Source organism: Callithrix jacchus, chromosome 15 (genome assembly GCF_049354715.1).
Source record: "Callithrix jacchus isolate 240 chromosome 15, calJac240_pri, whole genome shotgun sequence".
Classification (NCBI taxonomy): domain Eukaryota; kingdom Metazoa; phylum Chordata; class Mammalia; order Primates; family Cebidae; genus Callithrix; species Callithrix jacchus.
Genome location: NC_133516.1, coordinates 32,569,394 through 32,586,604, shown reverse-complemented (window position 1 = coordinate 32,586,604; position 17,211 = coordinate 32,569,394). Strand labels below are relative to the sequence as shown.

The window sequence follows — 17,211 nt, the reverse complement described above, 5'->3', positions numbered from 1 at the left end:
ACAGGGAGGGGCGCAGTGGCTCCTGCCTATAATCCCAGCACTTTGGGAGGCCGAGGCAGGTGGATCATGAGGTCAGGAGCTTAAGACCAGTCTGTCCAAGATGTTGAAACCCTATCTCTACTAAAAATACAAAAATTGGCTGGGTGAGGTGGCTCACAACTGTAATCCCAGCACTTTGAAAGGCTGAGGCAGGCGGATCACGAGGTCAAGAGATCGAGACCATCCCGGCTAACAAGGTGAAACCCTGTCTCTACTAAAATACAAAAATTAGCTGGGCATGGTGGCTTGCGCCTGTAGTCCCAGCTACTTGGGAGGCTGAGGCAGGAGAACTGCTTGAACCTGGGAGGCGAAGGTTGCAGTAAGCCAAGATTGTGCCACTGTACTCTACCCTAGCGCCTGGAAACAAAGCAAGACTCTATCTGAAAAAAGAAAAAAAAAATTAGCTGGGTATGGTGGTGGAGGCCTGTAATCCCAGCTATTCAGGAGGCTGAGGCGGAACTGCTTAAATCTGGGAGTCAGAGGTGGCAGTGAGCTGAGATCACACCACTGCACTCCACCTGAGTGGCAAAGCAAGACTCTGTCTCTGTTTCAAAAAAAAGGTGGACTGTGCTACATAATTCCTCTCTTATGAGCAATAACCATCTTGCAGGTGATCACTCAGCCTAAAATACTGACTGCCAGTTTTCACCTATAAAAGTCACCCATTTGGCTGGGCATAGTGGTTCACACCTGTAATCCCAGCACTTTGGGATGATGAGGCAGGAGAATCACTTGAGCTCAGGATTTTGAGACCAGCCTGGGCAACACAGTGAGACCGCACCTCTACAAAAAGTTAGCCTGGCATGGTGGCACGCATCTATAGTCCTAACTACTCTGGAGGTTGAGACAGAAGGCTCACTTGAGCCCAGGGGTTTGAGGTTACAGTAAGCTATGATCGTACAAATGCACTCCAACGTGGGCAAGAGTAAGACCCTGTCTCTCATTAAAAAAATATTAGGCCGGGCGTGGTGTCTCACGTCTATAATCCCAGCACTTTGGGAGGCCGAAGCAGGTGGATCACGAGGTCAAGAGATCAAGACCATCCTGGTCAACATGGTGAAACCCTGTCTCTACTAAAAATACAAAAAATTAGCTGGGCATGGTGGCACATACCTGGTAGTCCCAGCTACTCGGGAGGCTGAGGCAGGAGAATTGCTTGAACCCAGGAGGCAGAGGTTGTGGTGAGCCGAGATCACACCATTGCACTCCAGCCTGGGTAAAAAGAGCAAAACTCCATCTCAAAAAAAAAATAATAGTAATATTAAATTATTTATTTATTTATTTTGAGATGAAGTCTCACTGTTATCAGGCTGGAATGTACTGGTGCGATCTCGGCTTACTGCAACCTCCGCCTCCTGGGTTCAAGTGATTCTCCTGCCTCAGCCTCCCAAGTAGCTGGGACTATAGGAATGCGCCATCACACCCAGCTAATTTTTGTATGTTTAGTAGAGATGAGGTTTCACCATGTTGGCCAGTGTGGTCTCGATTGCTTGACCTCATGACCCACCCGCCCTGGCCTCCCAAAGTGCTGGAATACAAGTGTGAGCCACCATGCCCAGCCATAAAAAAATCTTTAAGTCACTATTACTACTGAGATTCACATATGGCTTTTTTTTTTTTTTAAGGAGACAAGGTCTTGCTATGTTGCCCAGGCTGACCTCAAATTCCTGGGCTCAAGCAATTCTGCCATCTCAGACTTCCAAGTAGCTAGGACTACAGATGTACAACATCATGCCTGGCTACCACATATGATCTTTTAACAGTAAATGTTATAGTTCTCAGAACATCTGATTGTTCCAAGACATATTCTTCAGATTAAGCCCTAAGCTGCACTGCTATGAAACCTCCACTACCCTTTAATGCTCCTCACCTGAGGGGAAATCACAGCTGCTCTTCACAAATATCATAAATAATAATCTATTCCATGCATATGTGGGACCTACTGACTGTCAAGCACTGGTGGAAACAAGGAGAAACAAGATAAGACTCCTGCTGTCATTCCTCTCCAGTGAGAGAAATAAGCTACACAAAACCACTGAGAAAAATATCATCCAATACCAGTGACAGATTCAATCCTATCAGTGACCAGTGATAGATCCAATTGAAAAATCCAGTGATAGAAATATCCAATAAGTGATAGATCCAAACAAGGATATGATAGAAAACGACTACCAGGTAATTTTAGATTTGAAGGTGACACAAGGCCTCAGAAAGGTGAAACTGAAGTCAAGAACTAAACCTTAGAAGACAAGTAAAGATCAAAGGGAAGAGCAGTGCAAAGATTCTGACACAGAAAGAATTTGTATTGGTCAAAGACAAGAGAAAAGCTCAGTGTGGTTACAGTAAAATAGAGTAGGTGGAGAGCAGTACTGAATAAGATCAAACGGCCAAGGATCAGCTCATGCATGGGTTTGTAAGATAAAGCAAGAAGTTGAGAATTTCTTCCAAGTGAAGATGAAGGCACTAAGAGGGTTTTAGACATGGGAGTAACATGATCTGACTGATATTTTCAAAAGTTCATCCTACTTGTCACATAGAGATGTAATAACAGGTAATCCAATCCTTTCACTAAAACACACACACACACACACACACACACACACACACACACACACAAACTTAATAGAATGCCAAGAAAAGATTGTATTTGCTGAAAGGTGTTTTTAGTTTTATTTTTAAGCACTGTCCTGAATGATTTCCCAGGTGTATCAGTGTCTTCAGTCTGCCAATTCTAATAGCTACCACAAGCAGCACATTTAAGAACTTCCTCTTTAGACACTATATGTCAATATAATTTTTACTGTGCTGACAAATTTGACAATTAGAAAGTCAAAGAATACTAAAGTAACTGGAGTTTGAACTGCTATTTAAATATTAAGACATCTCCCTTACTAAACATATCAATACTTAATGAAAGCAGTTCATGAAACAAGGCAGCTGACATTATTATCCTGAAAGTTAAAAAGTATCTCTAGCCTGTAAATTCTACCTTGAGTTCCCAAAGAAAGCATTTATGAGGCATATGCAAAAAATAAATATAACTAACAAAAAGTGAGATATACAAACATTCAAGATTGATGTTTTTAAAACAAAAGAAATAATTAGCTCTCTGAGAAATAATACCTCTGAGTTTACTCTCAAATTACAGAACAAATTATTTCTGGACTTAATACCATATTCTTTCAAGCACAAAATTTATTTTGTGGATAATTTTCCTCTGCAGAAGCAATATGAAGAAGCTAGCTAGTGAATGCAAAATTTTTATTCCATGGTAAACTGCTAAAATTATACCCTCGAAAATATGACATGTTCTTACTTGAAGATCTCTTTAACTGAAATTCTAAATTCTGTGAAGACTCATGCTCTACTCTCTTCCATTTAAAATTCTACAAAATGGGTCACCTAAAGATTATCTTTATTTTAAACCACTTATTATTATTACACATAGTTCTAAAAATATTGGCCAAAACCTTGAGTTGTTGGCATTTCACCTTTCCCCACTTTTACTATAGTAAGATTTAAAGGAAATGACTGAAATTGGTACTGTGAAATATGACTAGGAGCATATTCTCAAAAGTTTAATCTACAGTTCAGACCACAGAACAGATGTCAAAGAGAAAGCTCTTCTGCATCTATTTATGGGTTTCAACAAAATAGCTGTTACAGGACTCCATTCTCAAAGCAAAACCGAAAATTAATCACTAATTTATACAATTTCTCTGGGAAGTTGTTAAGTTTTACTCTGAAGGTATGAATGTAAAATTTTACATACAGCAAGCTTATTAAATCCTATTAGGCTCAAACATAAACATTCCGCCGCCATGAAGAACATAAATAGCAAGTTTAATAATTACATAAAATATATTCAGGGCAATTGCTGCAACACTCACTTTATGTATCACAGGCATTCAGAAGAACTGGAACATGCATCCTCATCACCCATGTGTAGACAAATATTCACAAAGAACCACAGCTAAGACTAAAGCTGCTTGTTATTTTAAGGCACCAACAGAAGGCTTCTGGAAATTTTAATTGTGGTTTCTTAAAACAAGTTTTAAGTAGCACATGATGCAGAGATCTAACAAAGACTCTTCCTAACCCAAGGCCATATGCAAGTCAAGAAACTCACCTGTGTTATACTCCTTCAACTGCAAGTTCTTTACAGGCATACCATCAGGAGTCCGAAAAGCATTAAGAATCTGCAAACATATGGCATTTACACTAATAATACAAATAATAATTAAACACTGAATATTACATTTTTCCCTAAAGGTTTTTATCATACATAATTTAAAGCCATGATTATTGTGTAAAAGCAAAGTTAACTATAAACACTCAAGGTATTCAAATAATGTTGAATGAGGCCAGGCACAGTGACTTATGCCTATAATCCCAGCACTTTGGGAGGCCAAGGCAGCAGATCACCTGAGGTCAGGAGTTTGAGACCAGCCTGACCAACATGGAGAAACCCTGTCTCAACTAAAAATACAAAATTAGCCAGGCATGGTGGCACATGCCTGTAATCCCAGCTACTCGGAAGGCTGAGGCAGGAGAATCACTTGAACCCAGGAGGCAGAGGTTGTGGTGAGCCAAGATCACACCATTGTACATTCCAGCCCGGGCGACAAGAGCAAAACTCCACCTCAAAAAAAAAAAGAACGAGCAAAACATAATTATTCAAAAATTGGCGGAATGCAGTGGCTCATACCTATAATTCCAACACTTTAGAAGGCCAAGATGGGAGGATTGCTTAAAGCCACATGTTTAAGATAAGCCTGGGCAATATAGTGAGACCCTATCTCTTTAAAAAAAATTTTTTTTTTCTTAATTATCCGGGAGAGGCCAGGTGTAGCGGCTCACACCTGTATGCTCAGCACTTTGAGAGGCCAAGGAGGGTGAATCACTTGAGGTCAGGAGTTCAGGACAAGCCTGGCCAACATGGTGAAACCCCATCTCTACTAAAAATACAAAAATTAGCCAGGTGTAGTGGTGTACCTGTAATTCCAGCTACTTGTGAAGCTGAGATGGGAGAACTGCTTGAACCTGGGAGGGAAAGGCTTCAGTGAGCAAGATCGGGCCACTGCACTCCAGCCTAGGTGACAGAGCGAGACCCCTTTTCTCCAAAAATAATAATAATAATAATAATAATAATAATAATAATTACCCAGGAGACCAGGCACAGTGGCTCACACCTGTAATCCCAGCACTTTGGGAAGCCAAGGCAAGTGGATCACCTGAGGTCAGGAGTTTGAGACCAGCCTGGCTAACATGGAGAAACTCTGTCTCTACTAACAATACAAAAATTAGGATGGGTACAGTGGCTCATGCCTGTAATCTCAGCACTTTGGGAGGCCAAGGCAGGTGGATCACCTGAGGTTGAGAGTTTGAGACCTGCCTAACCAACATGGAGAAACCCTGTCTCTACTAAAAATACAAAATTAGCTGTGCATGACAGTAATCTCAGCTACTCGGGAGGCTGAGGCAGAAGAATCACTTGAACCTGGGAGCCAGAGGTTGTAGTGAGACGAGATCATGCCATTGCACTCCAGCCTCAGCAACAAGAGTGAAACTTCATCTCAAAAAAAAAAAAAAAAAAAATTAGCTGGGTATAGTGGCACACACCTGTAATCCTAGCTACTTGGAAGGCTGAGGCAGGAGAATCACTTGAAAGTAGAAGGCTGAGGCTACAGTGAGCTGAGATTATGCCACTATACTCTAGCCTGGGCAACAGAGCGAGACGCTGCCTTTAAAAAATAAAAAATAAATTAAAAAATAAAAAAAGGCCGGGCCCAATGGCTCACACCTGTAATCCCAGACTTTGGGAGGCTGAGGCAGGCGGATCACGAGGTCAGGAGATCAAGGCTAACCTGAGCTAACTTGGTGAAACCCCATCTCTACTAAAAATACAAAATTAGCCAGGCGTGGTAGTACGTGCCTGTAGTACCAACTACTCAAGAGGCTGAGGCAGGAGTATTGCTTGAACCCAGAAGGTGGAGGTTGCAGTGAGCCGAGATTGCACCACTGCACTCCAAGCCTGGGCAATAGAGTGAGATTCAGCCTCAAAAAAAAAAAAAAAAAAAAATTTTTTTTTTTTTCGACCAAGAGTGGTGGCTGACACCTATAGTCCCAGCTACTCAGGAGGAGAGTTTGAGCCCAGGAGTTTGAGGCTGTAGTGAGCCTTGACTGGGCCACTGCACTCCAGTCTGGAGTATCTTGTCTCTTTTTTTTTTTCCTCAGGTATATAAAAACAGCAAAAAGAACATAACCTTCTCAGGTATATAAGAAAAGCAAAAGAACATAACCTTCAAGGGCTCAAGCTCTCTGTACTCATATTGTGTACATTCCAAGCTCTCCTGCTTACTTGCTGTGTAAGTAACCTTTTAGTGTCCAGTTTCTCATGTGTTAAACATAAAATGATGTACTGGGTTCATTACAGTCCAGGGCCATAGCACTTCCTCAGCATGGGCAGTTTGTTTCCCCATATTCAAATGAACTGTTCTCTCACTGCATTCAGGCCTGGGCTCAAATGCCTCTTCCTCAGTAATGTCTCCCTAACTACACAATATAAACATCAGCCCCATAAGCATGCACGCCTGTAGTCCCAGCTACTCTGGAGGCTGACGTGGGAGGACTGACTGAGCCCATGAGGTAGAAGCTGCAGTGAGCCACGACTCCACCACTGCACTCCAGCCTGGACAACAACAAAGTGAGACATTGCCTCAACAAAATTAAAAAATGGGCTGGGGGCAGTGGCTCATGTCTATCATCACAGCACTTTGGGAGGTGGATTACCTGAGGTTAGGAGTTTGAGACCAGCCTGACCAATATGGTGAAACTCTGTTTTTATCTAAAATACAAAAATTAGCCAGGCATGGTGGCTCATGCCCATAGTCCCAGCTACTTGGGAGGCTGAGGCAGAATAATTGCTTGAACTCGGGAGGCAGAGGTTGTAGTGAGCTGAGATCGTGCCACTAGACTCCAGCCGAGGCGACAGAGCAAGATTCCATCTCAAAGAAACAAACAAACAAAGATGATGATAAAAATAAAACGCCCCAATTCCAGTGATACTCTAAGCCTGTATTTTAGCTTTAGTTTTCCTTTTTGAGACCAGGTCTTGCTCTGTTGCCCAGATTGGAGTGCACTGGTACGATCTTGGTTCACTACAACCTCCACCTCCTGTGTTCAAGCAATTCTCCTGCATCAGCATCCTGAGTAGCTGGGATTACAGGCACATGCCACCACACCCAGCTTATTTTTTTTCTATTTTTAGTAGAAACGGGGTTTCACCGTGTTGGCTAGGCTGGTCTCAAACTCCTGACCTCAAGTGATCCACCTGCTTTGGTCTCCCAAAGAGCTAAGATTACAGGTGTAAGCCACCACGCCCAGCCTATACTTTAGTTTTCTTCAGAGCATTTATTCACTGATTAAAATTATGTAATCTGTCTTTTGCTTGCTTTTTCATTATCCATAGAGGCAGTGACTTTATAATATACACTGCTATATCACCCAGTATCTAGAACAATGCCTGACATACAGTAATGCTTAATATTTAGAGTGAATAGATTATATATGTGATAATTAAAAGAACTAATGCTTGTAAGTATCACACAATGCCTGGCACAGAGCAGAACGGTCATAAGTTCAGCCCTAATTTAGTCAGCCAATCCTTTAATATTGGGCGGTTAGGCAGTTTCTAGTTTTTACTATTGTAAATAAACTGCATCTTTATGTATGCATTCCAGAAATAATATGTTCTAAAGGATGTGATCTTGTCTAAAGAGAGCAATCATTTGTCATATTTTTTAACCTCACCTCAGTGAGTACATGCATAAATAGCAAAATCTGAATAAACCTTATGAATTATAACAGAGTCAATTTCCTGGTTTAGATACTATACCATAGTTATGCAAAATATTAACATTGAGGGAGGATGGGAGAAAAATACACAAGCCTTTTCAGCACATTTCTTTGCACCTTCTTGTGAACCTACAATTTTTCAAACTAAAAGTTCTTTTAATTTTTAACTGACACAGAGAAACAGGAGAGAACACATGCCTTACCTCTTCTTTTGTGGCATTTTCAGGCACCCCACTTAATCGAATAAGCCTGCTGGGTTTCTCCTCACTTGGGCAGGTCCTATAATCTTGATCCTTAAATTCAGAATGAAAAATTATTTCACAAGTAAATATACTTTACTGTTCAAAACACAAATCAACATGAAATTTAACTACTCAGGATCAAAAATGATAATGACATATCATGTGAAGATATGAAAAATTACAATTTTCTCTATTGTTCTGAGTGTGACTTCAAATCATTTGAATACAAGTATGCTTAGACCAAGGCTCACTGAAAGAATCTTGAAAGTAAAGCAAAACATGACCAGAGACAACACTGAATAAGACTTAAATAACCAGAAAGCTACACTAACATAGTCTCTAAACCATTATTTTCTCAGTCTGGCCAACATGGTGAAACCCTGTCTCTAGTAGAAACACAAAAATCAGCCAGTCGTGCTACGCGTGCCTGTGGTCCCAGCTACTCTGGAAGCTGCGGAGGAAAAATCACTTGAACCTGGGAGGCAGGGGTTTCAGGGAGCCAAAATTGTGCCACTGCACTCCAGCCTGGGAGGCAGAGCAAGAACCCCAGTCTCCAAAGAAAAAACCAAAACGTCCCTGGTCTGAGAATGGGGTGTGGGCTAGTAGCACTTCATAGCTCTGGTGAGAGAAGGTAACCACATAATGTCATTTTTTTAAATGTCCCTGAATGATGGTGACAGGATAGGAAAATCTTCATGTAGCAAAAGCTTCATTAGGTTTTCCCTAATGATTTATCAACTGGGATTGTGAAACAAACAAAACAACTTCCTGCCTTTGTTTGTAAGTCAGAGGAAAGTTTTAGTGAGGTGTCTTATATTGTACTCCACACTACAGAAGTTTCGGGTAGTGATATAGGTTAAATGCCAATCAGTCAAATAATATTGGTGTGAATACAAATAATATTTCTTCAACTTCAAAGTATGAGTTAATATGTACATATGTAAACTTTAGAAATAAAGTATTAAGTCAAACTTCCCAAGAAATTTTCCCAAAAACATGCACTAACACTTGATTTTAATTAATTTATTTTTATTTTATTTTATTTTTCTGATAGAGTCTCTGTCACCCAGGCTGGAGTGCAGTGGCACAATCTCAGCTCACAACTGCCTGTGCCTCCTGGGTTCAATCAATTCTCCTGCCTCAGCCTCCCAAGTAGTTGGGATTATAGGCACTTGCCACCACACTTGGCTAAATTTTTGTATTTTTTTTTTTTTTTTCAGATGAAGTTTTGCTCTTGTTACCCAGGCTGGAGTGCAAGGATGCAATCTCAGCTAACCACAACCTCTGCCTCCCGGGTTCAAGTGATTCTCCTGCCTCAGCCTCCCAAGTAGTTGGGATTACAGGCGCCCGCCACCACACCTGGCTAATTTTGTATTTTCAGTAGTGGGGGGGTTTCTCCATGTTGGTCAGGCTAGTCTCGAACTCACAACCTCAGGTGATCCACCTGCCTCAGCCTCCCAAAGTGCTGGATTATAGGTGTGAGCCACTGTGCCCAGCCTAATTTTTTTATATTTTTAGTAGAGATGGATTTCACCATGTTGGCCAGCCTGGTCTTGAACTCCTGACCTCAAATGATCTGCCCACCTCGGTCTCCCAAAGTGTTGGGATTACAGGCATGAGCCACTATGCCTGGCCTTATTTTTCTTTTTCCCGCCACATTCTCTCCTGAGGTTGTACCACAAGGGTCTCTAACTCTTGGCCTCAAGTGATTCTCCCACCTCAGCCTCCTAAAGTGCTGAAATTACAAGCATGGGCCACTGAACCTGTCCAAATCAACTTTAAAAGTTAATGTCTTCATTGTAAAATTACAAATATAACCCTCCTTGCTTAAATCATATATTCAAGAAGTTTAACATTTAATCATGTTAGGTGCAAGAGGATAGCTGCAACATTAACATCACCTCCTCATGACTAGGGAGACTACTAAGTATTCTCTCAAAGAATTTAAGTAAGAAAATGATCCCTAAACAACCACAGACCTAACTGAGCAAGAGTTGCAAGAGTCAACTCCCAAAGACATATACTTTCAAACTAAATTGTCCCGAGGCATGTAAATCAGCACCATAAAACAAAATAATTTAAAAACGCACATGAAAAATATGATCTGGTGCTCGCTTCGGCAGCACATATACTAAAATTGGAACGATACAGAGAAGATTAGCATGGCCCCTGTGCAAGGATGACACGCAAATTCGTGAAGCGTTCCATATTTTTCAGAAATGATGAGTTTGTGTCGTTTGTAGGGACATGGATGAATCTGGAGAACGTCATCCTCAGCAAACTGGCACAAGAACAGAAAATGAAACACCGCATATTCTCACTCATAGGTGGGTGATGAAAGATGAGAACACATGGACACAGAAAGGGGAGTACTAAACACTGGGGTCTATTGGGGGGAAAAGGGGAGGGCCAGTGGGAGGGGGAGGTGGGGAGGGATAGCCTGGGGAGAAATGCCAAATGTGGGTGAAGGGGAGAAGGAAAAAAAAGCACACTGCCATGTGTGTTCCTACACAACTGTCTTACATGCTCTGCTCATGTACCCCAAAACCTAAAATCCAATAAAAAATTAAAAAAAAAAAAAATATGATCTGAAGCTAGGGGCAATGGCTCACTCCTGTAATACCAGCACTTTGGGAGGCTGAGGTGGGGGGACTGCTTGAATCCAAGAATTCAAAACCAGCCTGGGCAGCATGTTGCAACCCTGTATCTACAAAAAAATACCAAATTGCTGGCCAGGCGTTGTAGTGCACACCTGTAATCCCAGACCTTTGGGAGGCTGAGAAGGGTGGATCATTTGAGATCAGGAGTTCCAGCCCAGCTTAGGCAACATAGCTAAACCTCATCTCTACAAAAAAAAGAATACAAAAATTAGCCAGGTGTGGTGGTGCATAACTACAGTCCTAGCTACTCAGGAAGCTGAGGCAGGAAGATTGCTTGAACATGGGAGGCAGAGGTTGTCGTGAGCCAAGATCATGCCACTGCACTTCAGCCTGGGCAACAGGGTGAGACTCCATCTCAAAAAATGAAAAATAAAAAATAAACTAACTAGGCATGTTGACATATGCCTGTAGTCCCAGCTTCCTGGAAGGCTGAGGCGGGGGAATCCCTTGAGTTAAGAGGGTTGCAGTGAGCCAAGGTAACACCACTGCACTCCAGCCTGGGCAACAGAGCAAGACTTGCTCTCAAAGGAAATAAATAAATAAATAAATAAATAAATAAATAAATAAATAAAACCTAGCCAGGTGTGGTGGCTGGTGCATACCTGTAGTTCCGGCTACTCAGGAGACTGAGGTGGGAGGATCGCTTGAGCCTGGGAGGTCAAGGTTGCAAGGAGCCATGATTATACTACTACACATCAGCCCAGGTGACAGAGCGAGACTCTGTCTCAAATATATACATATATATATTCCCTTCATTCACACACACACACACACACACACACACACACGCGCGCGCGAAGGGAAAATGAGCAGGTAGAAAAGAATAAAAGAAAAAGGCCAGGCGCGGTGGCTTAAGCCTATAATCCCAGCACTTTGGGAGGCCGAGGCGGGTAGATCACGAGGTCAAGAGATTGAGACCATCCTGGTCAACATGGTGAAACGCTGTCTCTACTAAAAATACAAAAAATTAGCTGGGCATGGTGGCGCGTGCCTGTAATCCCAGCTACTCAGGAGGCTGAGGCGGGAGAACTGCTTGAATCCAGGAGGTGGAGGTTGCGGTGAGCCGAGATCGTACCATTGCACTCCAGCCTGGGTAACAAGAGCGAAACTCCGTCTCAAAAAAAAAAATACATACATAATCTGAGCTCAGGGCCTTTTCTCTAGAGATTTAATTCCTACATTCTACCCCGGAATATAAATTTTGCTTTCTAATGGTTATGCAAGGAAAAAATAAAATGATTAAAAAAAAATAATCATCCTTCACAAAACTCTTACTTAAAAAAAAAAAAAAAAAATAGCAATCCACCCCATCAACATACCTGAAGGTCCCGTTGGGCATCTCGGGCAGTTTTGCTCTCTGGAAAAGACTTGCTCTGGCCATAGCCAAACATCTGGCTTCCTGGCAGCCTATGATCCACATCACGGTATTCCATGCTTCTGTAATCGGTGTCTTGCCGCCCAAGAAAGTCCAGACCTCCTTCTTCTTTAAACAGACCAGCATCTGAACTCTGCTGTTCACCTCCAGAAAGCTGTGATTTATCTTGGTCTTGAACTGGACTTTGGCTGTTCTGAAAGTCAGCTGGAGACTCATGTTCAAAGGCTACACCTTGTGTTTCTCCTTCTCTTGTTTCTGAATGCTCAAATTCTCCCTTCTGAATGCCAAAAGCAGGCCTTTCTATCGTATGGTCATGTGTGGATTCTTCTCTCCTGTTCACATTCATACCAGAATGTTCTCTATCTTGTGTAGAGGGCTGAATGTAATCCAAAATATTTGGATCCACAGGGGGCATCTCCCTATCTTTAAATTCCATACAAGGTCCCATCTCTCTGCCCCTAAAATCCTGATCAGTCCTAGACCGGTGTCTACCTCTGAAATCTGAATGTGGTACATCCCTGTCCCTAAAGTCTAGATCGGCAGTACCTGAACCTCGGCCTCTAAAATCTACTTGTGTTCCATCTTTGTCCCTAAAGTCCAAATCAGATACATCTCTATTCCTAAAATCAGAACGGGAATGTTCTCTGGCCCTGAAATCCAAATCTGATAAATCCCTTCCCCTAAAATCTGCATGGGATCCATCCCGGCCTCTAAAATCTAAATCATAAGTGCCCCGGCCCCTGAAGTCAGATGGAGGAGCATCCCTACCTCTGAAGTCAACAGCGTGAGCATCCCTGTCTCTGTAGTTCATATGAGGTGCCTCCCTACCTCTATAATCCACAGAAGTACCATCTCCACCCCTATAGTCCATAGGTGGTCCTTCTCTATCCCGAAAATCCCCAGAATGTATGTCCCTACTCCTGAAGTCCAACTGTGATGAATCTCTGCTCTGGAAATCAGAAGATGAAAAATCTCCCCCCATGAAATCATGTCCAGGTCCCTCCCCTCCTCGATAGTCACCATGAGGTCCGTCTCTAGCTCCATAGCTGAAAGAATGCTCCTCTACATTTGAAAAAGGAGGCCCCGAATGCCCCTGGAAATCAAAGGGAAGTGAATCTCTGCCAGGAAAGTTGCCAGAGTGTCTCTCTTGAGCATGACTCTTAAGGGGAGGAGGAGGATAATCCCTGTTCCACCCGGGAGCAAACCTTTCTTCTTGGCTCCCACTGTAGAAACAAAGACAGTGTTATTTATATTGTCCAGAGAGTTTGAAATCTACACACCAGCATATTCTTCTCTAATCACAGCACATTCTTCTGTAAACATTTTTTTTTTTTTTGGCAGAGTTCTGTAACAAGGTCCTAGATCTGCAGAAAACAGCAAAGTTTTGCTATTTTAAGACGAAGTGGCGGAGTAAACTTTTATGCTCCCATTTCAGAACACGAGGAAAGTCAACACAAGGTTTTCAACATGACTGCTGCAGAAAAAGCTTTCACCCAGTCCTGCAACAGGGAAAATCCGCAATACCAAATAAGCTAACAATGGTGACATACTACAAAAATTTCCATTTCCTACAGCCAGGGAACTTAAGAATTCCAAGGTCAACATGACGATTGCTATATATCAGAAAAATCAATGCACTGTAAATTTCTTACAGTAAGTTTCAGGAGATATCCTTCTCACTGCTGCATCCAGGGGTAACATTCCGAAATATTTTCTTACAGATATAGCATGGACACTACCCAATCAAAATGGATGCAGGCCCAAAAGGAAGAAACACTGGTTGTAAATCACCAGTAGGAACAAGAACACCAGTGTTCACCAGCTAAGCATCAGTCCTGGCTGCATCTAAATCCCAGTTCTACAGTGGCTCCACCAAGAAGCACTCTAACCTGGGTCCTAACTTAACAATTCAAGGGTATCATAGAAGGTAGCATGAATCATGCCACAAAGCATGTATAAGTCATCTAAGCCACCAACAGCATCCAGGGGCTTAATGCTGAGAGGGACCTAGAGAGAGAGTGTTAGTTAGGCCTTCAAGCATGATCCCCAGGACCCAAATGAAGAAGCTGATATTCCATATTCCAATGCCTCATGCTACATTTTCATGGCAATAAAATGCATTTTAAAAATAGACACATTATTAAATTTACATTATCAATTTACAGAACTCAAGAGATAAGCAAGATATAACCTAATCTTTCATACTACCCTACTTCTTCCCTTTGCCTAATCTCCAGGGAATTTTACATGTTTTGGCTTCAGTCCAAGATTCCCTAAACTAGTTTAAATAGGCAATTAGGCACCTGGGATCCTAGGTAGGGAGACATGAAAAGACCTGAAGGGTCATCTGCTATTCAGCAGTAAAACAAAAGCATTTAGATATCAATACCAACTCAATTCTTGCCTCCCAGAACTTATAGGGTCTACAATAAGACCCTTCTGAGCTCAGACTGCACTACTATAGTAAAATTCAAAGAAAACTGATTCTGGGTCACTCAGTTCAAGAGAAATAGTTGCAATGCCAAACCCTTTCTTTTTTTACTTTTTGAGACAAAGTCTCGCTCTGTTGCCCAGGCTGGCATGCAACGGCACGATCTTGGTTCACTGCAACCTCCGCCTCCTGGGTTCAAGTGATTCTCGTGCCTCAGCCTCCCAAGTAGCTGGGATTACAGGCATGCGCCACCATGCCCAGCTAATTTTTATATTTGTAGTAGAGATAAGTTTTACCACGTTGCCCATGCTGGCCTTAAACTCCTGACCTCAGGTGATTCACCCATCTCAGCCTCACAAAGTGCTAGGATTACAGGTGTGAGCCACCATGACCAGCCAACCCTTTCTTAAAGTAATAGGAATTTAACAACGTTAACCTAAACACTATAATGATGTACATTTGATGGATTTTCAGAACATGATAACTTCCACTGACCCCCGTTAACAGTAGTTATGTCTATGTGGTTCATCATAACAGCAGGACATTTAGATGTTCTTAACCAATACAATTTAACACTAAAATTAGGATGTTACCACTAAATACAGTGTCTTTCATATTTAAAATAATTCAAGTCTTGCCGGGAGCGGTAGCTCATGCCTGTAATCCCAGCACTTTGGGAGGCCAAGGCGGGTGTGGATCACGAGGTCAAGAAATCAAGACCATCCTGGTCAACATGGTGAAACCCCGTCTCTACTAAAAATACAAAAAATTAGCTGGGCATGGTGGCGCATGCCTGTAATCCCAGCTACTCAGGAGGCTGAGGCAGGAGAATTGCCTGAACCCAGGAGGCGGAGGTTGCGGTGAGCCGAAATTGCGCCATTGCACTTCAGCCTGGGTAACAAAAGCGAAACTCCGTCTCCAAAAAAAAAAAAAAAAAAAACAAACAAACAAAAAACAACACACACACACACACACAAAATTCAAGTCTTAATAACTTGCAGGAAAATTCAAGCTTCATCACACTCTCGTAGGATAAGGACTGATGCATGAAACCTACATGTTTTCTGACCAGAACACATCTAACATGGCCTAAGGATTATCTTACCCTTCTAAGGTAAGATCAAATAGATTTAGAGTAACTTACTACCCTTCTAAGGTAAGATCAAATAGATTTAGAGTAACTTACTGTAGCAGGGTTCTTATCTGTATTTTATATAGACTAATCAAGAAACAGTTCTACTAATACAAAATAACTGTAGTTATGAAAATCATTTTCAACCAAATAAAAACAAATTTAAAAAGAAAAGTTCAACGAAAATGTAATAAAATCATTTTCCTATATCTTTTTTGGTTCAAATTAGTTCCCAAAAAAGGAATGCTATATAAACTATGTCTCCCTCCTGATCAAAGATCTTAAAAAACAGCATATAAGGCCGGGCACAGTGGCTCAAGCCTGTAATCCCAGCACTTTGGGAGGCTGAGGCGGGTGGATCACGAGGTCAAGAGATAGAGACAATCCTGGCCAACATGGTGAAACCCTGTCTCTGCTAAAAATACAAAAATTAGCTGGGCGTGGTGGCATGTGCCTGTAGTACCAGCTACTCGGGAGGCTGAAGCAGGAGGATTGCTTGAATCTGGGAGGTGGAGGTTGCAGTGAGCCGAGATTGCGCCACTGCACTCCAGCCTGGCGCCTGGCGACAAAAAAACTATGTCAAAAAAAAAAAAAAAAAAAAACCCAGCATATAATGACTTACATTTGAAATTAATGTGGGAAGACATAATTTTAAGTAAATTCAAACAAGCCGAAGACAAATGTTCTAAATTTGGAAAAAAGTTACACAATAGAGATAAATTTACTTAATATTTCTGAATGCTTACCTAAACCATGTTAATTCTATAAGAAATAGCCTTACTTACAAAATAGTTATCTATAAATATGAGTAACAAAAGGATAGATTACAATTTAAATATTTTTAAATGTTAATGTACAAGCCCATTGATCTAGACTAGAGGTCAGCAAACTTTCTCCATGAAGAGCCAGTTCATAAATATACTGGATTTTGTGGGTTATACAATCTCCATCATAGCTATTCACCTCTGCCAGTACAGCATGAAAGCAACCATGCACAATCTGCAAATAAATGAGCGTGGCTGTTTTCTAATAAAACTTTATTTACAAAAATAGGTTATTGGCACTGATCTAATCCTTAGTGTTTTGAAAGAAAAATACCCAATATCACATAGTTGTTTTAATTTAAAGACCACTGAAGAGAAAATAAGGATGCTGACAAGGCATGGTGGCTCATGCCTGTAATCCCAGTACTTTGGGAGGCTAAGGAGGGTGAATCACAAGGTCAGGAGTTCAAGACCAGTCTGGCCAACATGGTGAAACTCTGTCTCTACTAAAAATACAAAAATTAGCCAGATGTGTTGGCATGCATCTGTAGTCCCAGCTCCTCAGGAGGCTAAGGCAGGAGAATCACTTGAACCCAAGAGGCGGAGGCTAAAGTAAGCTGAGATCACACCCCTGCCCTCTAGCCTAGATGACAGAGTGAGGCTCCATCTCAAAAAAAGAAAAAAAAAAAAGAAAATGTACTAGTAATAGAA

General features: G+C 41.7%; 1 protein-coding gene and 1 non-coding gene across 39 annotated transcripts in view; one reads left to right on the top strand and one right to left on the bottom strand.

The window, feature by feature from the left end:
- Positions 1-17,211, bottom strand: part of RBM6 (RNA binding motif protein 6) — a 129,176-nt gene that overhangs the window by 89,719 nt on the left and 22,246 nt on the right. For 10 of the 38 annotated variants that reach the window (XM_078350897.1, XM_078350901.1, XM_078350904.1 and 7 more), the window contains exons 3-5: positions 12,118-13,672; positions 8,100-8,189; positions 4,169-4,238 (exon numbers count right to left, since the gene is read on the bottom strand). The exons of 3 other annotated variants lie outside the window; for them this stretch is intronic. In XM_078350897.1, the coding sequence (XP_078207023.1) occupies positions 4,169-4,238; positions 8,100-8,189; positions 12,118-13,155 (1,198 nt within the window). In that variant the 5' untranslated portion in view covers positions 13,156-13,672. The remainder of the gene's footprint in view (positions 1-4,168; positions 4,239-8,099; positions 8,190-12,117; positions 13,673-17,211) is intronic. 25 more of the 38 variants (XM_078350921.1, XM_078350923.1, XM_078350919.1 and 22 more) reach the window with 6 other exon arrangements.
- LOC118148097 (U6 spliceosomal RNA) lies at positions 10,246-10,352 on the top strand. The gene has a single exon (XR_004734892.1). It is a non-coding gene; the product is annotated as a U6 spliceosomal RNA (small nuclear RNA).